This window comes from Archocentrus centrarchus, chromosome 3, assembly GCF_007364275.1.
Source record: "Archocentrus centrarchus isolate MPI-CPG fArcCen1 chromosome 3, fArcCen1, whole genome shotgun sequence".
Lineage (NCBI taxonomy): Eukaryota > Metazoa > Chordata > Actinopteri > Cichliformes > Cichlidae > Archocentrus > Archocentrus centrarchus.
In genome coordinates, this window is record NC_044348.1 from 11470542 (window position 1) to 11498457 (window position 27916).

The 27916-nt window shown below is 41.2% G+C and overlaps 2 protein-coding genes across 3 annotated transcripts; one reads left to right on the top strand and one right to left on the bottom strand.

Moving 5' to 3' along the window:
* Window positions 1-1981: 1981 nt before the first annotated feature.
* Window positions 1982-20345, top strand: nkpd1 (NTPase, KAP family P-loop domain containing 1). Its single transcript, XM_030726481.1, has 6 exons — window positions 1982-2104; window positions 3316-3383; window positions 5630-5746; window positions 13386-13714; window positions 14892-16334; window positions 17274-20345. The coding sequence occupies exons 2-6, from the start codon at window positions 3365-3367 to the stop codon at window positions 17559-17561; spliced, it is 2196 nt and encodes a 731-aa protein (XP_030582341.1). The 5' UTR covers window positions 1982-2104; window positions 3316-3364; the 3' UTR covers window positions 17562-20345.
* On the bottom strand, window positions 20333-27813 carry LOC115778382 (LIM and senescent cell antigen-like-containing domain protein 1). 2 transcript variants are annotated; one of them, XM_030726483.1, is made up of 10 exons: window positions 27477-27805; window positions 26507-26663; window positions 26276-26342; window positions 24891-25011; window positions 24546-24695; window positions 24270-24420; window positions 22772-22864; window positions 22552-22600; window positions 22328-22403; window positions 20333-21633 (listed from the first exon to the last, which is right to left on the bottom strand). In XM_030726483.1, exons 1-10 carry the CDS (start codon window positions 27503-27505, stop codon window positions 21519-21521), a joined length of 1008 nt encoding a protein of 335 aa, XP_030582343.1. In that variant the 5' UTR covers window positions 27506-27805; the 3' UTR covers window positions 20333-21518. The 2 variants fall into 2 exon arrangements, with proteins under 2 accessions (XP_030582343.1, XP_030582344.1); XM_030726484.1 differs by lacking the exon at window positions 20333-21633 and adding an exon at window positions 21706-22135 and having other exon boundaries at window positions 27477-27813.
* Window positions 27814-27916: the final 103 nt, after the last annotated feature.

A 27916-nucleotide genomic window follows, 5' to 3' on the forward strand; every position in this document is an offset into this window, starting at 1 on the left:
GTTGTACCCAATGTTTTCCACACTAAATTTCTACAATTTTGGATTTCCTTTGGGGACACTGCCCTGTTCCTGATACCCTCTGTGCCACCTCAATTAAAAACTCTTGCAGACAGCCTTCCTCCCACCGTACAAAGACTTGTATGTTAGGTTAATTGGTGGTTCTAAATTGGCTGTAGGTGTTTAGCTATCTTACTCTCTGTGGTCTTGACCTCTCTGGGGACCTCTCACCCTATGACAGCTGGGACAGGCTCCACAAGAGAAGTTCACACTTTTTGAATGAGAGTCTGTTTGAGCCTGCTGAGATCCTAATGGGTATCGCTCTTTAAAGCAGTTCTGCAAAGATGACTTTTTCCAATCCTAGCAGCACCCTGTGGAGATGAAAAATAAAGCCCAAAGCTTTAGTGCCAAGAACTGCAATTCTTCTAATGACCACTTGGGATTGGCTTCAAATGTGTCAGTTCACATAGACTGTTTATAGCAGAAATAAACATGTTTATTGCTGGTACAAAAAGAGGTTTTAATCTTGCCTTCAAAACAACTCCCCAGGTGGTGATTTTTTTTTTTTTTTTTTTTTTTTTTTTATACAGTAACTCACCTGTTTGGCAGCTAATCCAAGCCACTGAACTAGACCTCCTGACTATGTTTTGGTTTAATTGATTTCTGGAGCATTTTTAATGCAACTGTCTGACAAAAAAAAATAATAAAAATAAAGATTTCTGTGTGGTTAACTGTACAAACAGCATGTCCAGGATATACTTTAGCTTAGTAGTGAAATTTGCATGTTACGTAGCACTAAGTAGCAGGCATCAGTGTGTGAGGCACCCATATAATCTGTGGAAGCACCATTCAAACCATTCAAACAAGTCTAAGCTGATTACTTTCCAATCCAGTCTCACTGAGGGTTCAAGCAGGAGTTCACAAAACAAAAGGTGACAGCATAGTGGCAACACCATTCTTTCTATAGACTATAGGAGCTATGTATAATATTGATACAATATGATCACTATTTGTGTCGTGTTAATGTTTGCATATACAGTAAAAAGAGTTAGTCATATTGCCCAGCCCACACAGATTGAATGCATTTTTGCAGCAATGAAAGGAGGACCATAACTTTTTATATATATATGCCTAACATTATATTATAATCTCCAAGTACCCATTAATCTTCATATAATGAGCAACAGAATGTAAAAACAGACTTTTCTGATCTTCATCTCCGCTACCATGAATAACAAGCCAGACTTGCCTACTTCTATAGTCATTTGTCTGTTACTGAACATAAAGAGAGACTCAGAGGTCTTTTTATGTGCTTTAAATGCATTCTAAAAGCATCCGCCTTGCCGTGACTTACTGCACGGGGGTGGGGGGGTTTGCTGTAGTTTGTTGAAGGACTTGTACTGCGACACCAGATGGTACAAAGAAGTAAATGCAAAAAAAAAAAAAGAAAGAAATATGCCAAGGGAAATTAAGTTTCTAGCTTGTTTTTCAAAGCTTGACTAACCAGTTATGTCATAACAAATCCTACTTCAGGCAAAAAGCTTTGGTGTTGCTGTTTTGGCATCGCAACTGTTTTGCATGTCAGTTCGGGCTGGGCAGAGCGATTCAGTCATTCTCAACCTGAGGGACTCTATACTAGGAATTCATCTCATGAATCATGCAGACCCAAGGCTCCAGCATAAAATCACTCATTTTTTTCCATTTTTCCACAGGCCGAAAAAGTTGGACAGTTAATGCCAGGAGCAATTTCAAAAATAGGGATATTTTCTACCTTGTAATGCTTTCAGGAGCTACCCCCTTCACTCACATTCTGTGAATAGATAGAAGATTGGGGGCATAAGTTAGGTGCAAAGCAAAACGCGAATGGAAGAAATGCACACCTTAATTTCTCACAAATAATTTCATCTTGAAAGTGACCTCATTTCCTGGAAAGTGCCTAGCCTATGGAGACAGCCTATCCTTATCAGATCAGGTTCCTTTCTTTCCTCCTATTAGTGTTGTAAAGTTTTACAGCACAGAGGTCTTAGTGGCATACAGTTCACCACACCTTAGCTGCTGCTGGTAGTCCTCTTTTGTTTTTTTCAAGACCACCAAAAACAAAGATCAGGTAAGCTTGTTTGATTGGTGCCACACTTCTATCCAGGAATAACTTCATTCATTATTTTCTAGGAGCTTAAAGTATCATTTCAGAAGTTTTATGGCTGTAGTTTTTTTGTTTGTTTGTTTTTTGTACTCTGAGCAAAGGTTGTTCCATGAAAGTTAAACATTACTTTAACATAACACAAAGTCAGTATGTAACTCTGTTTTCCAGAGTCAGTCTGAATCTTTTAGGCAAGAGCACAAGCTGAACATCTGTTGCTAGCAGGGAAAGGGACTATGTAATAGCAGTGATAATTATTGACAGGTAAGCTGATGACATTCCTGCAGACATAGAGACAAAGAGAACAGCCTGAGGTCTTGTGCAGGTGCATATCGTCACATTAGTGTCATTACCCAAAGGCTGTTCTTTTAAATGCCTGCCGATCAACACAATCTCATACATATATATATAATCAGAAGTTGACGTGCACTCATCATGGGCATGAATGTCATCATAATTTAGGGAGGAGGGTTTGAGCTGTTCTTTTTCCAGGGTGGAACGACTGTCCAGCATACATCTTTAATGGCTTTAGAAAACAAGAATTAGGTGCACAAGTTTGAATTTATTTTGCTGTTTCTCTGATCCACACAGTGGATGTAAAACTCTGCCCACAAATGTAGGCGACAACACTCTCCTTACAGTGCGGTTCTGTACACTAACAAAGTGGATTTGAAGTGGAGCAATCAAGGTGTGACTGAAGAGCAAACCTTCTGCATAATTTAAGGGGTTGAGCAGAAAATTTTGCATTCGGTTTTTTGATATTGCAGCCATTTTAATAAGCTCAGTAGGCAACATGATTTTAGTGTATTTGGAGATAAATCTATAGTTGTAATTCAAGTGGTTTGAGAGGAAAATAAACCAGCACGCCATCTCTAAGCTCTGTTTTCAGGTTTCAGAAACTAAACACTGACTAATTTTTAACCTGAAGAAAGGACATGCCTATGCTTGCTGAGTGGGGGGGGGTGGAGGAGGGGTCTGTTTGCACTTACATCTTGATTGCTTCCTTGGAAATACACCCTGATGGTATTTTGAGGTACAGTCGGGGAAAGATGTGTTATTTTCATACTATTTGAAGACCTGACCGTACTTGTCACCAAAAAGATGCCACGGTGATCGTGATCGTGATCGTCATGTGAAGGCACCCTCATCACCACACTGTTGTTTCTCATATTTCACAGGCTGAGCTAATTTTTTTGTGAAAGCTGCCAGTCTCAGCACACAGTCACCATGAAGAACCTAACAAAAGGTGAGTTATTGTTTATTAATAACACAACCACCACCTCTACCCACCCCCCACCCTACCCCCAACTTTCAGTTTTACTTTACAAATGAGACACCCACTGCATACATGTTTATTAATGCAGTGATTTACCAGAGGCTAAGTGGCTCCATCCTTAGTTCTTTCACTCTGCCCAAATCACACAAAGGCCCTCTGGGCTGTTTTAATTAGATATTTAATTTATTTTTTCCTTTTATTTGCGTTGTTGTTGATGGTGTTGTTGTTTTGTATTTGTGCTCAGTTTAATGTTCAGTACATAAATGGCATTGAATCTTTTTTTGATATGAAAAATATTTTCAATGTTTCTACAGTGTTTTTATAGCTAATTCTGTCCATAGTATTTGCAAATAGTTGATTTAGCTGCATTGCGCTGAGAGCACATAGTTTTACCAGCCAGTTCATGTCCTCATTAGTGTTTTCACCTCAAGGCCAGAGACTTCGCAGGTAATTCCTTTTCCTACCTGTAACTTACTTGAGCATCTTTTCCTCACCTATCCACACTTGTGTGCTACTAAATTAATAATTAAAGATAATTTGGCATCAGAGAACATTAGATTGCTATGTAAAAATAAACTTTCTGCCATAACAGTTCCAAATGTACCACAGTTAACTGCATGTGCATGCCTTCATCAATTAAATTGTCATGACTGGTATGTTCCTATTTTAAAGGACTTTAAGTTAATGTATATTATATACTAGACAGTAAATAATGTACAATACAGTAGTCTACAAAAGGAGCCTGTGCACTCCTGTTCAGGGGCTCAGTTTTTAGTTCCAATTTTCTTAAACTCAGTTCTGACTGGAGAACTTGTTTGTCTGGTTTCAATATTATTGTGCACTGATGTTTTGCAGTATTTCAAATAGTCTATCAGCTTTGGATGACTTATTGGGACTTGTGAGGACTCTCTGGATAAGAGTTTAAATAGAATAGAATAGAATAGTTTATTGTCATTAAATGTCACATATAATTAAATTACAGGTGCTTCTCCCGTTGTGCGGGATATAGTATAAAGTATATAAAAGCAGAATAAAATAAGATAATTAAAACATAAATAAGACATTATAAAACACTTTGTACACATATGTTTAAGTCATATTTACACAACTAATTAATTTTATTTACATAGCTGAGGAAAATAGCACAATAATATGAGGGAATATGAGTATGGATGTGAATGAGTGTTGTAGCAGTGTTGTTAGCAGCAGTTTGGTAACTATTGCAGAGAGTAAAACCATAAGTACTGCATATTTCACATGATGGAGAAATTGACAGAGTGAATGTCCAGTTCAGTGGTTAATTGCCTTCTGGCAAATGATTATTTCTTCCCGAGGACCCTCAGGAAGTGTAATCTCTGCTTGGCCTTCGCCATCACTTCATTGGTGTTGACAGACCAGGTCAGCTCCTCTGATATGTGGACTCCCAGGAATCTGAAGGAGGTCACTGTCTCCGCTACATCCCCGTTGATGTAGAGAGGGGTGTGGTCCACTCTGGTCTGTCGGAAGTCTACAGTGATCTCCTTGGATTTTTGAAGTGTTCAGTAGTAGGTTGGTGGCTACGCACCATGTGGACAGATGTTTCACCTCATCTCTGTAGGCATCCTCATCCTTCCTGTAATGAGCCCAACCAAGGTGGCATCATCCGCAAACTTAAGGATGGAATTTTATGGATGGGATGGTGTACAGTCATGTGTGCAAAGGGTGTATAGGAGGGGGCTCAGCACACAGCCTTGGGGAGAACCAGTGCTCAGTGTGAGGGTGGATGATAGGTGAGAGCCCAGTCTCACTGACTGTGGTCTATCAGTGAGGAAGTTCTTTATCCTTGCGCAGGTGGAGGTGGGGAGATGCAGGTCCATGAGAACGACCAGGATGATCGTATTGAAGGCTGAACTAAAGTCTATGAACAGCAGTCTGGCATAGGTCCCAGGTTGGAGGGTGAGGGTGATGGCGCCCTCAGTGGAGCGGTTTGCCTTCTAGGCAAACTGATGGGGATCAAATGATTGAATAATCTGATGAGGATATCAGCGTATGCGCACGCTACCAGTACCTTACAGGTATTCCACCTGGACCAGTTGCTTTCCTTGGGTTTATTGACCTGAGTTCACACCTCAGGTGCTGGTTGGTAATATGGTTTATTTCCTGCCATACCCGTGTTGGATCTCTGTCAGAGAGTGGCTGTAAAATAAACCATGATGTTTTTTCTTTTTAATTTTTAGATGACATATATGCATACGCACTGTCCAAGACTCTTACAAAAATTTCATCACCGGCAACTGTAGGACTCTACTCGTCATGTGAAGATCGAATCAACATGATCCTCAAACAGATGAAAGGTAGGTTTGTCTGACCCAGCGTGTGGAGGTGGGAACTGGAGCTGTCACAGTAACACTGTGGTGTGTAACAATATAACAACTTACTTACTCACAGCATCAAAATACAGATTAAATCAAGAATATTTGTAAATCATGAATGATGATGAAAAAGACGCAGGCAGAAAATGCATTTTTGAGAAATTTGCAGGTAAGTAAAAGAAAATGACATCACACAATTCCACAGATGAGTACAAAGTCACACTGTGAAAATGTAGTTTATGTATGCAGGTTTTTTAACATGTAAACAAATGACATTGACTAGACTTCATGAAGTAGGTTTAGAGAAGGATTTTTAAAAACTTGTTATATGTGTTAGATGATGTTTCACACTCACATAAGATATCCACAAACTAATGAAGCTTCAGAACGTTGCAGACAGATGATACACACTGCTGTTCACTAACTCTGTATATAATGGATTATTGTGTAAAAACATGTGCAGTATGTTATTACATACCGCACATGTTTTTGGTTTTTTTACATCTACAGTTGTGGTCAGAAGTTCACATATACTCATCATGGGCATGAATGTCATGGTAATTTGGGGCTTTTAATGATTTCTTTGAACTGGTCTTTTTCCAGGGTGCAGTGATTGCACAGCATACATCTTTAATGACTTTAAAAAACAACACCTAGGTGCAGAAGTTTTAATTTATTTTGGATTTTCTCTAATCCACACAGGGTCAAAAGTATACATACGGGCTCCAATATATATATACATACTCTCACTTTTAATATGTGGCTTTTGATAAGGCCATTCCAGAAGCTTAATGTTGGCCTGCTTTGTCCTTCAAAAAACGTTCTGATGTGTGTTTTGGATCATTGTCCCGTTGGAACATCCGACTGTGTCCAAGTTTCAAGTGTCTTGCTGGTGATTTGAGGTGAAGTTGAAGAATTTGGAGGTAGTCCTCCTCCTTCATTATTCCATCCACTTTGTGCAATGGACCAGTGCCACTGGCAGCAAAACAGCCTCAGAGTATGATGCTACCACCACCATGTTTGACAGCTGGTTCAGTGTTCTTAGGTTTGAAGGACCTCTTGTCTGACCATAAAACTCTTCTCCAAAAAGCATTTGAAAATAATTCACTTCACTGTGGACAGTGATGCTGGTGTTCCAGCAGTTTATGGCAGGCTTGAGCTTTGGTGGTTCCTGGGTTGCTCCTGAAGATCCTAACAGACAGGGTGACAGTTTGGGTCTTCTTCCAATTCAATTCAATTTTATTTATATAGCGCCAAATCACAACAAATAGTCACCTCAAGGCATTTTGTATTGCGGGTAAAGACCCTACAATAATACAGAGAAAACCCAACAGTCAAAACGACCCCCTATGAGCAAGCACTTGGCGACAGTGGGAAGGAAAAACTCCCTTTTAACAGGAAGAAACCTCCAGCAGAACCAGGCTCAGGGAGGGGCGGTCATCTGCCCTGACCGGTTGGGCTGAGGGGAGAGAAAAAAAAGACATGCTGTGGAAGAGAGCCAGAGATTAATAACAATTAATGATTAAATGCAGAGTGGAGTATAAACAAAGTAAATAAGGTGAATGAAAAGAAACAGTGCATCATAGAATAGAATAGAATAGAATAGAATAGAATAGAATAGAATGCCTTTATTGTCATTATACAGGATGTACAATGAGATTGGAGGGCCACTCCTGTTCAGTGCCATGTAACAGAAAATCAAACTCTCTAAATGAAAATAAAAATATTACAAAAATATTATAATCTAGTATAATCAATATGATCAAGAGATATACAGAAAATAAACAATGTGTAAAATATACAAAAAATAGAATGTATAAAAATATATACATACATACCTACATTGGTGCATCTGTACATTGTAAGAAAGTAAATGTGTGTATACATATAATAATGAAGATGATGAATATTGCACTTGGTGAATGAATATTGCACTAGTGAATGAATACTGGATATTACACAATATAGGAATGTTAGATATTGTTCAGTATGAATGATATAATATTGCACAGAGATGTGGGTGTTGCACAGTTACAGTGGGTGAGTGTATGAGTTCAGGGTGGTGATTGCTCTGGCGAAGAAACTGTTCCTGAGTCTGTTTGTTCTGGCTTTGATGCACCTGTAGCACCTGCCAGAGGGCAGCAGGTCAAACAGGTCAAAGCCAGGGTGTGAGCTGTCCTTGATGATGTTCCTGGCTCTGCTGATGCAGCGGGAGGTGTAGATGTCCATCAGGGAGGGGAGAGGGCAGCCAACGATTCTTTGTGCTGTCTTGACTACCCTCTGAAGCCTGACCCTGTCTGCCTCAGTGCAGCTGCCGTACCATACTGTGATACAATACGTCAGCAGGCTCTCAATGGATGAGCGGTAGAAGGTCAGCAGCAGGTTTGAGTCCAAGTTGTTCTTCCTGAGGACCCTCAGGAAGTGAAGTCGCTGCTGAGCCTTCTTGATAACAGCTGTGATGTTATCTGACCAAGAGAGATCAGCAGAGATGAGGACACCAAAAAACCTGAAGGTGTGGACCCTCTCCACACACTCGCCGTTGATGTAGAGGGGAGCTGGGTCAGTCCTGTGCTTCCTGAAGTCGATGATGATCTCTTTGGTTTTCATGGTGTTCAGTACCAGGTTGTTCTCTGAACACCAGGCTGTCAACTTCAGGACCTCCTCTCTGTAAGCTGCCTCATCTCCCTTTGAGATGAGTCCGACCACTGTGGTGTCGTCAGCAGATTTGACGATGAGGTTGTTATTGTGGGCCGAACTGCAGTCATGGGTGTAGAGGCAGTACAGGAGGGGGCTCAGCACACAGCCCTGTGGGGAGCCAGTGCTCAGTGTGCGGGTGGAGGAGAGATGGGGGCCAAGTCTCACAGTCTGGGGCCGGTTGGTTAAGAAGTCCTTGATCCAGGAACATGTGAGAGGGGGGAGGCCCAGGGTGTGCAGTTTGGTGGTGAGAATGTCCGGGATGATTGTGTTGAACGCTGAGCTGTAATCCACAAAGAGCATGCGAGCGTAGCTCTGCTGCTGCTCCAAGTGGCTCAACACAGAGTGGAGAGCTACAGCGATGGCGTCCTCTGTGGATCTGTTTGCACGATATGCAAACTGATGGGTGTCGAAAGTGGGGGGCAGATGGTCTTTGATGTGCTGGAGAACCAGCCTCTCAAAGCACTTAATGATTACCGGTGTGAGGGCCACAGGGCGGTAATCATTTAGGCTGGTGACAGATGACCTTTTGGGCACGGGGATGATTGTGGCTGTTTTTAGGCAGGGGGGGATGACTGCTTGGGCCAGGGAGAGGTTGAAAATCCTGGTGAGAATCAGGGTGAGCTGGTGGGCACACGCTCTGATCACCTTGCCAGGTACTCCGTCTGGTCCGGCAGCCTTCCTGGGGTTCACTGCCAGGAGCACGCGCCGTACCTCATGCTCCTGGACAGTGAGTGGGGTGCAGCCTCGTGGGGGGGGCAGGACTGGAGCAGATGGGTGGTCCTGAGGCATCTCAAAGCGAGCAAAGAAACAGTTAAGTTCCTCTGCTAGTGATACACTCAGGTCTCCTGCAGTCACATCACAGCCTCTGAAGTATACAAAAATTATGGGAACCCCCCCAGCAGCCTAGGCCTATAGCAGCATAACTAAGGGATGGTTCAGGGTCACCTGATCCAGCACTAACTATAAGCTTGATCAAAAAGGAAAGTTTTAAGCCTAATCTTAAAAATAGAGAGGGTGTCTGTCTCCCGAATCCAAGCTGGAAGCTGGTTCCACAAAAGAGGGGCCTGAAAGCTGAAGGCTCTGCCTCCCATTCTACTCTTAAGTATCCTAGGAACCACAAGTAAGCCAGCAGACTGGGAGCGAAGTGCTCTATTTGGGTAATATGGTACTATGAGGTCTTTAAGATAAGATGGTGCCTGATTATTCAAGACCTTGTATGTGAGGAGAAGGATTTTAAATTCTATTCTAGATTTAACAGGGAGCCAATGAAAAGAAGCCAATATGGGAGAAATATGCTCTCTCTTTCTAGTCCCTGTCAGTACTCTAGCTCCAGTATTTTGGATCAGCTGAAGGCTTTTCAGGGAGCTTTTAGGACAGCCTGATAATAACGAATTACAATAGTCCAGCCTAGAAGTAATAAATGCATGAATTAGCTTTTCAGCATCACTCTGAGAAAGGATGTTTCTAATTTTAGAAATACTGCGCAAATGCAAAAAAGCGGTCCTACATATTTGTTTAATATGTGCATTGAAGGACAAATCCTGGTCAATTTGATAAATATGATTCAAACTACTGCAGTGCAGAACCTTTAATACCTATAGTATGCTCTAATCTCTGTAATAAAATGTTATAGTCAACAGCATCAAAATCTGCACTGAGGCCCAACAGGACAAGAACAGAGATGAGTCCACTGTCAGAGGCTCTAAGAAGATCATCTGTAACCTTCACTAATGCTGTTTCTGTACTGTGATGAATTCTGAAACCTGACTGAAACTCTTCAAATAAACCGTTCCTCTGCAGATGATCAGTTAGCTGTTTTACAACTACTCTTTCAAGAATCTTTGAGAGAAAAGGAAGGTTGGAGTTTGGCCTGTAATTAGCTAAGACAGCTGGGTCAATTGCCTGTGGTACATAGCCAACTAATAAAGACAGATTGATCATTTTTAAGATTGAAGCATCAATAATTGGAAAGACTTCTTTGAACAGTCTAGTAGGAATGGGATCTAATAAACATGTTGCTGGTTTGGAGGAAGTAACTATTGAAGTTAACTCTGAAAGATCAACTGCACTGTAAACCCAGATTTTGATTCCACTTTAAAATATTGAGTTCATATTACTTAAAATTACCTAGAATGTGAGTAGACTGTACTTTTTGATGGTCTATCTTATTGTAATTATGTGTTTGAGTTCAAACAACTTAATATCATCAAGTTTTGCACCTGCTAAAAATCTAGTTTATACCAGTTTTAATAGACTGGATTAATGTGCAGCTGCATGGTGGCATGATGGTTAGCACTGCTACCTCACAGGTATAATGCCATCTAGAAGGTCTGGGTTCAATTCCGGCTTGGCCCAGGCCTCTCACTGTTTGGAATAGTAGACATTTGGTGTTTTTGTTCACAACGCTCTCTCGTATAGTTTTTTTATTGTTCCATGGACAAATGTTATTTGTAAATGTTAATGTACCAGCATTCAGCAGGGCTGAGTTTTATCATGTTTTTTTACCAAATTTAAACAGACACAGTTCAACACTGTAAAAAATATGTGTGTTACTGGGCAGCATGGTGGCATGGTGCCCAGTAATAGCTATCTTGATAGACTGGGTTCAATTCCACCTTAGCCTGGGACTCTTGCTGTGTGGAGTTTGTATGTTCTCCCTGTGTCTGTGTGGGTTTCCTCCCACAATCTGAAGACATGCAGTTACTGGGGTTATGTTAATTGGTCTCTCTAAATTGCCCACAAGTGTGAATGGTTGTCTGTGTCAGCCCTGCAACAGGCTGGTGACCTGTACTGGTTGTACCCTGCATCTTACTGCCTTGTCAGCTGGGATAGGCTCCAGCCCCCACCACCCCCACACAACCATGAAAAGGATAGAGGAATTGATTGATCAAAAGACATTTTATTTTTTCATGAACTATAAAAGATAAGTTTGGCCAATTAGAACATACAATTTAGTTCAACTGGAAATGGAGTAGTGCTTACTTAACAGGCTGAGTTAAATGAACTGTTTCATTACTTAAAAAATTTAAGGCAACGAGTTACCTTGGTTTTTGTAGCCCCTTAACTGGCCAGGGCCCTCTGACGGGCCGTTTGTAGTCCCTTTTATATGGCAGGCTAGACCTTCCCGTTTTTATTGACACCTCATTCGGCCAATCATGTAACTGGCTGCACCAAATCACCTGACAACGCTACGTGACGCCCTCTGAGTATCACTGGCTCTAGCAAACCCATTTCTTAACATGATTGGCCGAATGAGGTGTCAATCAAAATGGGAGGGTCTAGCCTGCCATATAAAATGCACTTCATTCGGCCAGTTAATAGGCTATGAAATGGATTTTTCAGAGCCAATAATAACCAGAAGGCGTTAATTTTTGTCAGGTGATTTTTTTGCTGCCAGTTAAGGGGTTAAGTCGATTCAACTTATCCGGGTTTACAGTGTGGAGCGAAAGAGTCTTGCTGAAAGCAGCCGAACATGAAGATAAATCTTTGAGATGGTTATGAATAATTTTTTCTCTAATGTCTAAAATTTTATTTGTAAAGAAATCCATGAAGTCACTACTAGTTAACGTGAAAGGAATACTCGGCTCTACAGAGCTCTGACTCTTTGTCAGCCTGGCTACAGTGCTGAAAAGAAACCTGGGGTTGTTCTTATTTTCTTCAATTAATGATGAATAGTAAGATGTCCTAGCTTTACGGAGGGCTTTTTTATAGAGCAACAAACTCTTTTTCCAGGCTAAATGAGCATCTTCTAATTTAGTGAGACGCCATTCCCTCTCCAGCTTACGGGTTATCTGCTTTAAGCTGTGCGTTTGTGAATTATACCAAGGAGTCAGGCACTTCTGATTTGAAGCTTTCCTTTTCAGAGGAGCCACAGTATCCAAAGTTATACGCAGTGAGGATGTAAAACTATTGACAAGATAATCGACCTCACTGGGAGCAGAGTTTAGGTAGCTGCTCTGCACTGTTTTGGCACATGGCACTGAAGAGCATAACAATGAAGGAATTATATCCTTAAACTTAGTTACAGCACTTTCAGAAAGACTTCTACTGTAATAAAACTTATTCCCCACTGCTGTGTAATCTATTAAAGTAAATGTAAATGTTACTAAGAAAATTCAGACAGGAGGGGGCTTTCAGGGAATACTGTTAAGTCTTCAGTTTCTATGGCATATGTTAGGACAAGATCCAGAGTATGATTAAAGTGGTGGGTGGGCTCCTTTACATTTTGAGAGAAGCCAATTGAATCTAACAATAGATTAAATTGAGGCTGTCATTCTCAGCATCTACATGGATGTTAAAAATCACCCACTATAATTATTTCCAGGCTTTAGCAAAGTGGTGACACATTCAATTCAATTCATTTTATTTATATAGTGCCAAATCACAACAAACAGTCACCTCGATGGACTTTATACTGTACGGTAAAGACCCTATAATACATCTGAATAACTTGTGTACAATTATTTGAACTGATGATCTTGGAATCTGCAGTTGTTTAGAAATGGCTCCAAGAGACTTTTCCAACTTGTGTAAATCTACAGTGTTCCTTCAACTTTCCCAGACATTGCAGAACTGTCAGCACCATTTATTAAAATATTTAAGTGAGTGTATGTATATATTTGACCCTGTATGGACTGGAGAAAATCTAAAATAAATTCAAACTTGTGCACCCAGTTCTTGCTTTTTAAAGTCATTACAGATCTATGCTGTACAATCATTCCACCCTGGAAAAAGAACAGTTCAAAGAAATCATTAAAAGCCCCCACATTCCCATGTCATTCATGCCCATCATGAGTGGATGTCAACTTCTGACTACAGCTGTATGGTAACTAACAATATTTATGCCTTGAATTTATATTATTCTTACATATACCTCAACCACCAAATGCCAGAGTCAATATTCTAAATGTTTGTGTATCCACAGTGCACATGAATGAGGAGTCTTTGAGGATTGAGCAGAAACATGCACCAAGATCCCGACCTCGTTCAGTTAAGCCTTCACTTACAGGCTTCTTAGCGCTCATTGGCCGACTGCTCCTCTACAACCCCGTCTGGACTAAAGAGAACCAGCAGGAACAAAACGTCAGATTTATTTATGTGTATTTTAGTGCTTGGCATTTTGCAGGTAGCGACCTGCTTTGGGCCGGGATAGCTATACGGCTGATTCAGGCCATGAAGATGAACTTTGGACAATTACAACTTGCACTCTACCGTGTGGCCCAACATGATGAAAAAGAGGAAGTCAAGATCAAGGTTTGTCTCAGTGTGAATCTACATTCTTAGTTACTTGTGCATTTTCACTAAATGCTAACATCAACCTGCAAACCTGGTCCTGCTAACAATTAGTCTGATTGATATAGGATGATTAAGACAATACCAGTATCTGGTGATTTAAAAATCTGATATTCCAGTAAATCAGCTGGTATTTATTTCTTTCAAACACTCAAAACATAAACAGATTTCATCAACATTTTTTGTATGTAGCTATTCATATTCTTGATTATACTATGCCTGACTCTGATCGGATCAGCTGTTTTTAGTTTGTGCTATTTTGCCAAGTTGCAAAGTGCCCTCTGGTGGACAAACTATGGAACGTCAACACTCATGTTTGTCCTTGTTTGTTCAGCACATCCCACAAATTCTCAGTTGGATTGAGATCTAGGGAATTTGGAGGCCAAGTCACACCTCACTCATTGTTGTGCTCCTCAAACCATTTGTGAACCATTTTTGCTTTGTGGCAAAGCTTATTATCCTGTTGAACGAGGCCAGGAATACCTGACCGTGTACACCCTTCCATGAAAGGGTGTACACGGTCTGCAACAATGTTTAGGTAGGTGTTACATGTCAAAGTAACATCCACATGGATGGCAGAACCCAAGGTTTCCCAGCAGATCCACATGATGCAAAAGAAAATGTGATTCATCAGACCAGGCCACCTTCTTCCATTGCTCTGTGGTCCAGTTCTGGTGCTCACGTGCCCGTTGTTGGCACTTGGTCTGCAGCTATGCAGCCCCATACACAACAAACTGTGATGCACTGTGTCTTCTGACACCTTTCTATCAGAACCAGAATTAAGATTTTCGGCAATTTAAGCTCCAGTAGCTCGTCTGTTGGATCAGACCACACGGGCCAGACTGGGAACACCCCACCAGAGCTGCAGTTTTAGAGATGCTCTGACCCAGCTGTCTAACCATCACAATTTGGCCCTTGTCAAACTCGCTAAAATCCATATGCTTTAACATTTTTCCTGCTAACACATCAACTTTGAGGACAAAATGTTCACTTGCTCCCTAACATAACCAACCCACTAACAGGCACCATGATGAAGAGATAATCAGTGTTATTCATTTCACCGGTCAGTGGACATAATGTTATGCTTGATTGGTGTATAACCTCTGTTTTGCTTTGTTTTCATTTTTTAAAAAATCAGATTGTGCAGGATGATCCAAACCACTGGAGTTGCAAGAAGATTTGCTGCTGTCCACAGTGGGTTCTTTTCGTAGTCCTTCTTGTGGTGCCAATTATCATTCTGGTATTGCTGTTAAAGTTTGACTTTCCCAAATCTGAAACAAAACCAGACGAGGGCCTGAATGACAGCAGTGGCCGGGTGGGTGTGCTGGAAGGCCTAGTGATTGCTGTATTAGGGGTCCCTGCAGCAGGTGCACTAAGGTTTATCATTTTGATGGGGAAGAACCTTATCTTCAGCCAAGAACTGAATATTAAGAGAGGGATGGACAATGAGCGGATCAGCAGCCAGCTGGGCTTCATGAACGAGGTCAGGCTGGAAATGTGGTTCTTGTCTCGCTTCATCCAGTTTATGGAGGTGTTTGAGAGGCGAAGAATTCGAATTGTGCTGAATATCATCCATCTGGACCGCTGCTCGCCTAAGAAAGTTGTTGCAGTCCTAGATGCCATGAACATTTTGCTTTCAGATGAGGAGAGCCCATTTATTTCCATTCTGGCTGTAAATCCAGAAGTCCTTGTAGAGAAAGTGAACTTTGCAGATGGATGCTTCAGCAAAGAGGACAGAGCATATGCATTGTTGAACCGCATAGTGACTCTGGCCTTCACAGTCCCGCCACTGTGCAATGATTCAAAGCGTAATTTATTTTACAGTCTTAGTAGCCATTCAGAAATCCCTGAAGAGTCTCTCATGGATGAAGGCAAAGTTACATATTCTTCAGATGATTCTTTAGAGGAGGTTACATCTAAAATAAAGGAGTCAATTCCCCTGATTGGTAACAACACAGTAGTGCTGGATGTAAAAGAAGATGACGTTAAAAGCTTAATCAGGCACACCCTAAGCTGCAGTGAAAGAAATCTAAGCAAGTACATGTTAGATGATGCCATGTCGATGAGAAGGGTGATCAGCTCTATTCGAGTAACTGTGATAATCATGAAGGCCTTAAAACTGGAGCTTCCTCAACCAGAATACATTGCAGCATGGGTGATCCTAGCCAATCACTGGCCCTGCCGACTCAGCTGGATCATCCAGTGTGTGGAAGATGCAGAGCAAAGGGCAGATATTGATGGTAAGGCTTGGACCAGCGATTATGATTCAAAGACCTTATGGGACGTCTTCAGTGAGTCCCGAGCAGAGCTGTATGTGATGAGAGCACAGATTGAGGACATCCTGGAGCAGGACGGAGATGCTGAGTTGTTTGAAAAGTTTCTCAAAGTAGATTTTCAATTCAAGATTAAAGACTTGAAGACATTTGAAGGGGTGATGGTGAACCTGGATCATTCAATCAGGAAGGAGCTGGCTCAGATCAGAGGGACATCCAGGCTGAAAGATTCTGGTTGGATGAGGAACCTAGCTCCACTGCCAATCACAACTATCATCAATATGGACACCGAGGATGTATGTAAAGAGGTAAGAACTTCCTTAAAGGTATACTGTGTAAGATTTCAGTCCTGGCTGACCTCTCGTGACATCCCGAGCAGCTGGTTTCTCAGTAATACGGAACAGCACAACTATGTTTAGACAATTGGTCCAACCTTTTGTCATCAAATGCAGCCATTCTGTTAGATTACCAGCATCCCAGCATCCATCTGTGATAAGTTTAGAGTGACAGACCCAACTCCCCACGCCAAAGGACATCTTGTGCAAATCTATGAGATGCCAGCAACTTTTCCAAAATGGCAGTATTTGATGCCCTGGGACTGGGACGGTTTTCTGGTGCCTATATAGTGCAGTCAGACTTGTGGTTGGATAATAATTTTTTTTCTTTTATTAAAGCCATAAACCACAGTTTTTCACATGCTGCAACGCCATGCTGGGGTAAAAGGAGTTTTACCTGAGAAATTAGAGTTGTGTTGCCCGTTGCCTGCAGCTCTTCTGCTAACAGCTCACTTTATTATTCCATTACTCAGATGCTGCCAAAAAAAAAAAAAAAAAAAAGCAAATAAACATGTCCCGTTTTGTCGAAGCATTTCTAATGAACGCTTGCTTTTACCACTTTAACCCGAGTGATAAATACTCTGGAAATCCTGACTGCAGCAGGCAGTATTTTCATTAGAAATAACTTTATAAGGCACAGATATGATGTAGAGAGACTGAACAGCAGTGACATCGATGCGATGAAATTACCAACTGTAATGAGTATTTAATTGCATTTTCCGAGCCTTCCTGCTTAGGCTGACTGTAAACATTTAACATAGACAGAAATGCTAAAATGCAGGCTAATTACACTGAAGGGCTTTTGCAGAAAACAAGCAGTGTGATGTTAAATCAATTAAGTTATTCCAGGATGGATGATATTATTCATATGTGTTTACAGTTTCACATTTTCTCCTTTTTTTTTTTTTCTAGCTGGAGAGGCTGGCGTACCCCAGCAAGTACATCGACGTTGTGAAAAGCAACGACCTCAGCGGGCCGGCTCTGGTGTTCGGCGATGCGGACGACCTCAAAAACCTCCTGCAAATGACCTTTGGTGAATGGGCAACGTTCAGACTGCACTTCTTGGGTTTGCCATCACATCTGCGACCACAGTACAAAAATAAGCCAACAGCATCTTCGCATTCCAAGTACCGGCTTCCAGAATTCCTCCCACACATTTCTCATCATTATTTGTCTAATCCCAATCTGGCTAACATGTAATATGGCTTCATGCTGTCTCTCATTTATCTTTACAATAATGAGAATATAGAATATAATTCATAATATACAGTTTATAATAATGAATTAATTAAAAATGCAGATTATCACTTTTCTACCTAGCAGGTAATTAACATGTTATACCATAAAGGTTGCTGTAGGAGTAATACCTAATAGAACTGCAAATTTACTTTTTCAAATTCCTGATTTTTGCATAGATTAAACAAGCAAGATGCAGCATGTTTATTAGTCCGTTCGAGAGGTTTAGTCTAGCTGTTTTGCCTTAATTGCTCCTGGTCTACATGCTAAGCCAGTTTAATGACCTCCTGGCTCCAGCTCCTCATTTTCTGCACCCAGACACGGGCTTGGTATAGATTCTGGACAGACAGAAGATGACAAACTTCCCATTAGCCCATTAGCTTATCTGATTGCTTCTGATTTTACTGATGAACTCTGCTTTGTTTAGAGTTTAGATTATTTACTGCAGTTTGTCAGCAAATCATCTGTAAACCAGTTAACTGGCCCCCACAGACCTCTTCTCGAGCAGGCTATTTGTGGCGTTTCCATAACAGTAAGCTGAACAGTACCACTGTGTTTAACATCTCAATCTCACTTAATGCCCGTGTCACTCAGCACAGTGACTTCTAAACTCCTCTTCAGTTCTCTACGAGATCTCATTTGCTCTCTCCTCAAATGTGTTCGACCTGTTCTCCGCAGTGCTCTCCAGGGATGTTTAACTCTTCGCTTCCTGCACTTTTGCCTCCTGCTCAGTGCCAGTCTGAGCCATTAATCTTTAATCATAATAAATTGCTTTCAGTTCAGTCATACCTTATTTGTAATGAGAGGCCTAACTGAAGTGGATAGCTGTGGTTTGTCACTCTATCTAACTTTATTTGTGAATACATATAATTCATTTTGTTTGGGACAGTGTAGCTGATGGAAACCAGTCACTGACTTGTAGCTCAGTCACAACAGAGTAAAAATAGGACGGCAACCTCCTAGCAACTAGGAAAACTTGGTGGTTGCCGGGTGATTGCATTGAATTCAGTGACTGATTACAATTAGCTTTAGCCAAAGGTTGACGGTGCAACCTGTGGACCACAATTGATTACAAGGCAGTTACACGGGTCACCTGGTGACAGGTGACCTGTCTCCAAACAATCACAGTCTGACTCAGATTGACTGCAATCACTCCCAGACAGACTGGCAAAGATTGCCAATGCAGTGCCATCAGTCTCGGCACTGACGACAACTCCTATGACATGCAACAGAACTACAGTTTTCACCCGTTCATCATAAGCAGATTGCATGTAATTGTCAACTTGATCGCATTCAATCACAAACTGGTAGCAGACTGATTGTTGCTGTCCTCAAAGTGACTTTGGTGCATCAAGACAGCAATAAAACAGCAAGAAACTTTTTTCCCCACTGCAAGTGGTCACAGACTGCTTTGAAATCTCCCAGTCTTCAAAGTAATGATGTCAAAGGCAACAAGATTGCAAGCTCATCACACACCATCACAGTAATTCTGGTCCTGCCGAGGAGCAACTGTAGCATCACACAATTGGTACTGTTCAGCTTTAGTGACCAACTTCATTGGTCTGAATTTATGAACCTAACTTGTTTAGAACTTATAAATTTTAAGTAATGTCTGAGTTAACATTCATGAAAGAGTTCATTTCAGTCTAAAGCAATCACACTGTGACAATTCATGCATGTTTTATATCGTAATCAGGAATGCATCAGTTAAATAATAATTGAGCATGAGCAGTCTGTGAAACATGAACTCTTGTAAATTTCTTGTCAGACATTAACTAAAAATGTAACTACTTAATTTAATATAACTGTGATGAATAATTACAGTCGTAATGTCAACTCAAGGAAGACATCCCCCAGCAATGATAGGTGGAGGGCTACCTAGATTAGATACCATTTTTGTGGCATCTGCTTCAGTGTCAGGTGGCAAATCTAAAAATAGGACTAAACTTAAGTTCAAAAGTCAACATCAGCAGATGTTAACTCAGAGGTTTGGTCGAAGAAATAGATGGACTTCAGCTTTACATTGCCTGAACAGACAGTATGGTATGTTGAAGATATATACACCAGTCACTTCATTAGTACCAGGTTGGACCCCATTTTGCCTTCAGAACCACATTAATTCAACAAGGTGCTGCAAACATTCCTCAGAAATACAGATTTGTATCCATACTGACATGATAGCATCACACAATTGCTGCAGATTTGTCGACTGCCCTTCCATGATGCAAATCTCCTTTATAAATGATGCTCAGTTGGTACTAAAGGGCCCCAAGTGTGCCAACTGAACTGATACAAGGCAGGATGGATCCATGCTTTCATGTTTTTTTTAACAATAAATTCTGACCCTACCATCTGAATGTTGCAGCAGAAATCAAGACTCTTCAGACCAGGAAACATTTTTCCAATCTTCTGTTGTCCAGATTTGGTGAACCCATGTGAACTGTCACCTCAATTTTACATTCCTGACAGCAGTGGCACTCAGTGTGCTCTTCTGCTGTTGTACTCAATCTGCTTCAAGATTCACCATGCTACGTGTTAAGAGGTGCTCTTCTGCATACGTTGGTTGCAATGAGTAGAGTTACTGTTGCCTTCTGTGGGCTCAAACCAGTCTTCAGCAGGTTGTCTTGACCATGTCTAAATGTCTTAATGCACTGAGTTGCTGCCATGCAATTGGCTGATTGAACAGGTGTACCTAACAAAGTGCCCGGTGAGTGTTTGTGATTTAAAAGCCACGATGATCTGTTCAGAAAGACTTTATTGATCATTCATCCTGAAGCTAAACACTGAACATGTGCTGCAGTAAACTGTGTAAATGCTGACAAATAAAATCATTTTGAAAAAAGTATTCAATCATTCAAACAATGCAATTTGTTGTGAGGCACTTAATAATCCCAAACAGCTTTACTAGTGCCAGCAATCTGCTGACTCAGCGATATTTTAACATCAAAGAAGGTTAAATATTCATGTGTGAAGGTTCATTTCATCTGAATTCCTTTGAAGAGTTTTCCACAGGAAGGTGAAAAATGTTAATTTGTCTAAAAATATCAGATTAACATTTACCATACGAACAACTTTGCACAAACCAGACACAATGAAAGCACACAGAGCATGCTGACAACACTTTAAAAGATAAGGCTCGGATTTTCTAGTAGCAGCACCCTCTACTGTTATAATTCCTCCCACAGGCCCCGTTTCAGTCACGTAATAATAATTTTGAGTATCCTGCCAGGCAGATGCAGAGGAGGCGCCAGAAACTATAAAGCCGTTTGTCCAAATGTAGTTTCATTAACACAAAATGATGAAAACCGCTTCAAGCTCGTAATAATAAAGGCTCATTTAAGTCTATCTGCTTACAAAGAAGAGGCACCGTTACAATACTCTAAGGAACACGATGGTCACTTTCTAATTACTCACACTGAGGTATGAAAGCTCTTTAAAATAGATATACAGAGGCATAGCTGTGTTGAAAGTATAATGCGAGCAACATTATATCCATTCTTTGCATTGTATCACAAGATTCATATATTCAAGGCACAGGCGTAACCAAAACCAAATCTTAATAGATTCTCCACAGCAGTTAACAGTTTGCTCCTGGTAAAGGCATGAAAAACTGAACATAATGCTTCTTTCCTACAAGAAAACGTCCATTCTGGACAATCCAGGAATGTATTTAAAAAAAAAAAAAAAAAAAAAAAAAGAAAAGCAATTGCATATTTAAAATAGGCTAAAAAAATGTACATATATATGAAAGGATCACAGTGGTATACATTTATTTTTTTTAAAGGATCCCAGATTTAAGTTTTTAACATTGATGTACCGGTTAAATGCCAGGCTCTTGTGTCGTTAAGCAGTAGTTCCCCTGGATATTTTACCACCACAGACATCCCAGAAATACTTCCAAGTTGTTTGGCCTGAAGCAGCTCACTTGCGTCCCAACGACTCTGCCAGCTTCTTGAGCCTTTTCTTGAGCTCCAGAGGAAACTTCTCATAGCACTTTTTACAAACAGGCTTCATGTCAAACTCAACAAACTTGTTCCTGGAAAGAGAAAAGATTTTTAAAAAATAAATACAAAATCACTGTGGATCGGATAAAACAAAATATCTCCCCCCCACACACACACATCTTTTTTTTACAGTTATTGAGAAAATAAGCAGCACTTAATTTAGAATGAATGCTGCAGTCCTACCAAAGCATCAACTGAGCCAAAATTGTGCGCTTTTGACTTTTAGCACAAACACCATTCACACAAAATAACTGGCTTGACTTTGGAAAATAAATGAGAAATAATGACACGCCGGACTGTCGCGGAGTAAACAAGGAGCACAGCACAGATAAAGAAGGAGAAAGATATAAGCACCAACCAACCGATGGAGTGGTGAGTTGTAAAGAATAATAACTCTACAGACAGACAGCGGATTTTTTCTTGCGGTCTTTGGCATCGCGCTCACGTCGGGCCAGGCGGCGTTTCAGCTCCTCGGGCATGCGGTCATAGCAGTGCTTGCACACTGGCCTCAGGTCAATTTCAACAAACTTATCTCTGAGTTGCCACAGATGCAGCAAGTGAAGCATGTAAGAGAAGAAATTGGAAGAGAAGGAAAAAGAGCCAAATAGGGGAGAGTTGTCGGAGAAGTGAACACGCACAGACAAGTGTTAAGACTCGATGCAGAGGCGTTACAGAAAACAGAGGATGGCAACAATCAGCTGGCTGTAAATGAGCCGTTCAACTTACTTAAGAGTGAGTTTGGTGTTGCAGGTGGAGCACGAGAAACAGCTGACACACCAGGCCTTGTTGAGAGCAGACACAACTGGAGGGGTTAAAATAAAAAATTAGAAAAAAAAAGGGGGCCAAATTATGAACACAAATCTCCTGTATCTTCAAGAAACACTTGAAACAACAAAAACAAGAGAAAAAGACACTGCACTGATTACGAGCTTTATCACACTGATACTCACCATCGCCTTCAATCACACGGTTGCAGTGATAACACACATCGCCGAAGAGCTTGATAACAGAGAAACGAGGAGATGAGGTGTTTATCCGACAAACACAAATTCTTTTATGTGGTGCTGGAGTAAGAAGTTAGTGGCGCTGTCTTTTTTTAACACCTGAGTGTCGTGTTCTCCAAAGCCAATATTTTAATTGCAAAGAGGGTTTGTTTTTTTTTTTTCTTACCTGGTTATAATGAGTCTCACAGTAGGCCAGCCCTTTTCGCTCATAATGGCGATGACCGAGGAACGGTTTCTCACACTTGGCGCACACAAAATGCTGTAAACAAGAGCAAACGCCGCTGAGGGTAAAGGAGACCTCTTAAACACACACACACACACACAAACACACACACAGAGCATGCCGACTTCTCTAATAGTCAGAAACATGAATAATATATGAGCAGTGTGTAAATATATTTACTACCATATATATTTTTAACACAGTGGAGCTGACCACAGGAGAAATCTTATGGTGCTTTTTCTTGTTTTTGTTTTGGTTTTTTTTTTAGCCATGTTGATCTCTCACCGCCTTGGAGAAACCGCCGCTGATGTGCACCAAGTGTTTATAAAATGGTTCTACTTTTAATGGCGCTTGCCAGCTGAACTCCTGAAGTGGTTAGAATCTAAATTAATTTCAGCTAATTACCATCTTTAGCATTAAATTGAGTGCTATACGCCCTTGATAGCTTTTTGAACAGTACAAAGCTCAGCAGTCTCCATACAGATAAACACACAATTTGATCTGCTGCGCTCTGCCTCAGGAGAAATAAGCTTTTTAAAAGTGCTCACATCTCTCAAATTACCTCACTTACAGCATTTTGGTGCCAAATTGGATATTTAATTAACTTAATTTTCCTATGCATAAGTAAGAGTAACTAAATGCAAGATTCATTATAGATTTTTATTATGCTTTTGAGGAAAGTCTGTTGCACATACACTGAACAGAGAACACAGAGAAAACGCCTTAAAAACAGCTCTGACTGAGCGGGTCATGGCCACCTGACATCTGGATCGGATCTGTTCTGGCACATATGCCCGACTGGACTGGGATCCGAGCGGTTTGGATGCACTTTGGTACAGCATGGGACAGTATCCTGCTGGCATCAAGGAATGCTGCTGTCTTGGAAAACCTTGCCAAGTTTTCCAACAATGCATTGTAAGGACATGATTATTCACTTCAGCTGTCAGCGAACTTAATGTTGCTAAGCAGTGTATTATCAACAAAAAGAAAATGGTCAGCATGACATCAGACACCATCATGAACCTATCATTAAGTCTTTGTGACTTTCCTGTAGTCCAGTTTGTGATGTTAGTTTTATAGACGCACTTAGTAATACTCATAAGTTTTGCCTGAATTACTTTAATATGATATTTGTTTCATCCCACAGCTCTAAGCAGTTAGGAAGATGGTTTTGTCATTAGTTTGTGTTTAATGGCCTCTTTTGTAAAGCTCCTACTCTGAAAGAAAGGAAAAAAAATAACCAATTCTTTTTAAATAAATAGCAAATCAGGATCAAGATTAGATTAGATTAGATTCATAAAGTAAACTCCTAGTTTTGGCTTTTCTTCAAAGGAGCACACTCCTGGATTAATGAGGGCCATGTTACAACAGATTTATTGTGACGATGAATGTAATTTGGTATATAGTGTGCTGATAAACAGGCTCATTTTTGTTCACGAACCTCCACATGCCACTGCTTGCCCATGGCATTGACGACACGCCCCTCGATAGGTCTCCTGCAGGCACCACAGATGGGTACACCCATCTTGTCGTGGCAGGGCAAACAGTAGAGCTCTCCTTTCAGTTCCCTGGCATCTGCTGTCAGCTCCCTCCTGTGGAAAGAGAAACAGTGAAATGCACAATGAGTGCTGAACACACTGATGAGGACCTTGAGTGTACTCGGACGTGTGTGGGTGGTTTTCTGGACTAAACAGTGGTGCACAGTCAGAAGACTGACCCACAGTTGTTGCAGTTGAAGTGGTCTGGGTGGTAGGGGTCATTCTGGAAGATCAGTGGCTGCTCTTCAATGATGGCATGGCACTTCTGGCAGACGTACTTGCCCAAGCCTCTGGCTTTCTCACGGTTATGGCACGGCCGGCACAGGTGCCTGCGGTAAACGGGGCAGGGGTGTAAAGAGTGATTACTGCAGCCTCAAAAATGCTTTGACACCCTCCATGATAGCTACTCAACACTCCATAATTTGTTAGGACACAAAAGTGATCGAGTCAGCAGCTTGATGTGTGTAACCACCTGCTTTACAGGTTGTCACTGTCTTATGACTGTAATCAGATGGGACGCTTACCTGCCAGCATTCTTGACAAACCCCACATCTGCAAGTACAGCCTGGCAAATGTCACAGCAGAAGCAGTCAGGGTGCCAACTATAGTTCATGGCCTTGATGACACGACCGATGATGAACTCCCCTGAGAGAAACCATAAATGAGAGATCAGCCTCAATCAAATCTAAGTTTGACTTCTTGAGTATTTGTACTCTAGATGCTATTTAACATGATATTGTTTTTGGATAGTGTGGATGGTGTACAGGAGCACTCTATTATCCAGTTCTACAACAATGTACTGCAATATTTTCTATATTGTTCTCTTAGTGACACTTAAAATCAGACTACTGTTAAATGCATTTTAATTTTCTGCATAATTAAATTAAAGCAGGCTGTGTTTCCCTGGACAAAGATGAGCAGTTCTTCAGTTAAGCTTATGGGATACATCCAAGATGCACTAAAAGGTGTCTTGGATGACCTAAATGCAAGTGGGAAGCTCTAAATAAAAGTATAAATAGCCCTAAAGGCCAGTGTGGAAACACTGGGATCTGATTTAAACAAGGAGCAACACAGAAACCAAGGCATGGTGAACGCTATAGGAGACACTACAAATCACAGATAAGCTTGTGAAAGGTCTGGCACATAAAATCTGAGGGGAAAAGGATTGAGAGGTGTCTTTATGTGCAAAAAAAAAGGTACAGCATGAGCACATCTGTGACAGCAATCAATGAATGCTTTATCAACCACACAGACACAGCTGGTTTGAAACAATAGTAGGTTTTCCACACTGGACAGCAAGCTTAAGAGACACAGCAAGACACTGGGGGCTGTACTTCCCATTTCCAGCATGAAAATAAAGTAACGTGCATATCTATGCTCCAGCAGGAGGGTATCGTTTACATAGAGTTTAACAATTTAACCTAACTTGATCAGTGGACTTAAATGGAAGGGTACCAGCTGAAAAGGCAGAACTGTTTTGTTTTTTTTTCTTTTGATGGGGACAGCATTCCAGCAACACACTTCAGCTACCTTAACAGCTGAAGCTATTCTCACATACCCTGAGGGGGCAGGTGGTCAACTTAGGCCTAGCGAGCCAACAGGCTTGTTATACACTGGTGGAAACCCTACAACTATCAAGAAATAAAAATGCAATAATATTTGACATTCAGCTGTCCAGCCAACATTAATCCACTTGTGTATTAACTATGGTAGGTTGGCTCATTGATTGCTGTGTGTGAACAAGGTTAACAGTGATATGATGCTCTCCTGCTGGTTACTCCAAAACAAACCGCCCCTCCTGCTGTGACACTTGACTGCAAATGTAATTCTTTTTTCCATGATTTATTCCAGCTGTCAGCACAGAGGAAAAGTTTAATAAAATAACAACTTGAAGCCATGTAACACTTACCACACTGGTGGCAACAGGGAGCAAAGAGCATCTGGAAGTCATGTTCACAGTATTTTCTTCCCTCAAACTGTGGACAAACAAAAAAAAAAAATGTTACATAAAAACAAATAAGGGGGAAAATAACACCACGCATGCATACGAGCTATACACACACACACACACACACACACACACACACACACACACACACACACACACACACACACTCAGCTTTGCATGGTGGCTATCTACCTCATAGAAGAGTCCCTCCGGAAACTGCTGGAAACACTGGGCACATACAAAGCACTGCTCATGGTAAAGCTCTCCATTACTGTTGACTATCTTCTCAGTCGGAGCAAAGCCGCTCTTGCATCGCTCGCAGGCTGCAGCGGCCAGGGCATTAGCAATGCTGTTGCATGAAACAATAACGCATACATTAGTTCTCCAAGGCCCCCCCTGACGTGCAAGGCTGACTAATAACTGTAGTGCAAGTTTGGACCAGTGTTTATCATTTCTCGCATAACTCCTATATCATCTGCTGAGCTTCCTCCAGCAGCTGTCACCATGGAGAATGGAAATAATATGTGAACTCACTAACACTATTACTCAGTGCGAAGTCATCACCTAATTTGGTAACAGAAGAGAGGAGGAACCGGTCTGGCTCTGGCTGCAACCTCCCAACCACGCACCCACACTCTACATAAAAAATAATTAATAATAAGTGACTAATATAACTAAATTATCTCACAATTTACAGTATCACACAGTGTCAGAATTTACATCTTTCTAACATCAATCCAGTGCAATTTTGCTACATTCATTTATTTTATAAATGCCATTAAAGTGCTGTGAGTGGGTGGATGGTAATAACTGGCATTATGTGAGTTCTTTAAAAAGAAAAAGGAACTGGACTAAAACAACTAACTTAGCATGCTAGCCCTACCATTAGCGACCATGCAGCATAGAAAACTAACGCCGGGTAAGTATCTGCAGTGTTATGTACATACTGTGAAGCAGTGTTTAAACTGTTTACCCTGGACCAAAATGCGCGATGTAGCAATAATTATACTTGAGCTGGTGCTTTGAAAAGTATCCATCTACTGTAGCGCAGCGGCGATGGATGCCTACGCTGGCAGGCTAACGTTAGCTTCTAAAGCTAGCGAACCGTTTATTAACCTCCAACAGAAGTTTATGTTTGCGATAAGCCATCAAAATATCTTACCTGCCCGGCATTCCAGCCACGCCCAGCATATTTTCTTAAAACAACACCTTGAAAAGAAAACTTTGTTAGTAAGCTAACGTGTTCGACCCTTTCGCCGAGTAGGACCGGTGCTCTGCCGCCCCTCCCAGCAGAGCTGGCAGTATCTCAGGGCAGCGGGTCCGTCCTCCCCCGGTGGGAGTGACCCGAGAGCATCATCAGCTTTCTACATCTCCACCAAATAAGCTGTCAGATGTTTGGTGATGTAATAAGTAACTTTTCTCCGAATAGGCTGGAGTTTACAGAGCCACATTGTATTAACTTACTGAAGCGCTCAAGAGCTTGAAACAAAAAAAGGCGACTGGACTAATGAAGTTTTTTGGAAATGTTTTGCCTCTCATCCAGGAGGCTTCTTCAGTTCTAAAACCAAAAGGTTGAGAATCCCAGATATTTAAACCCTAGTG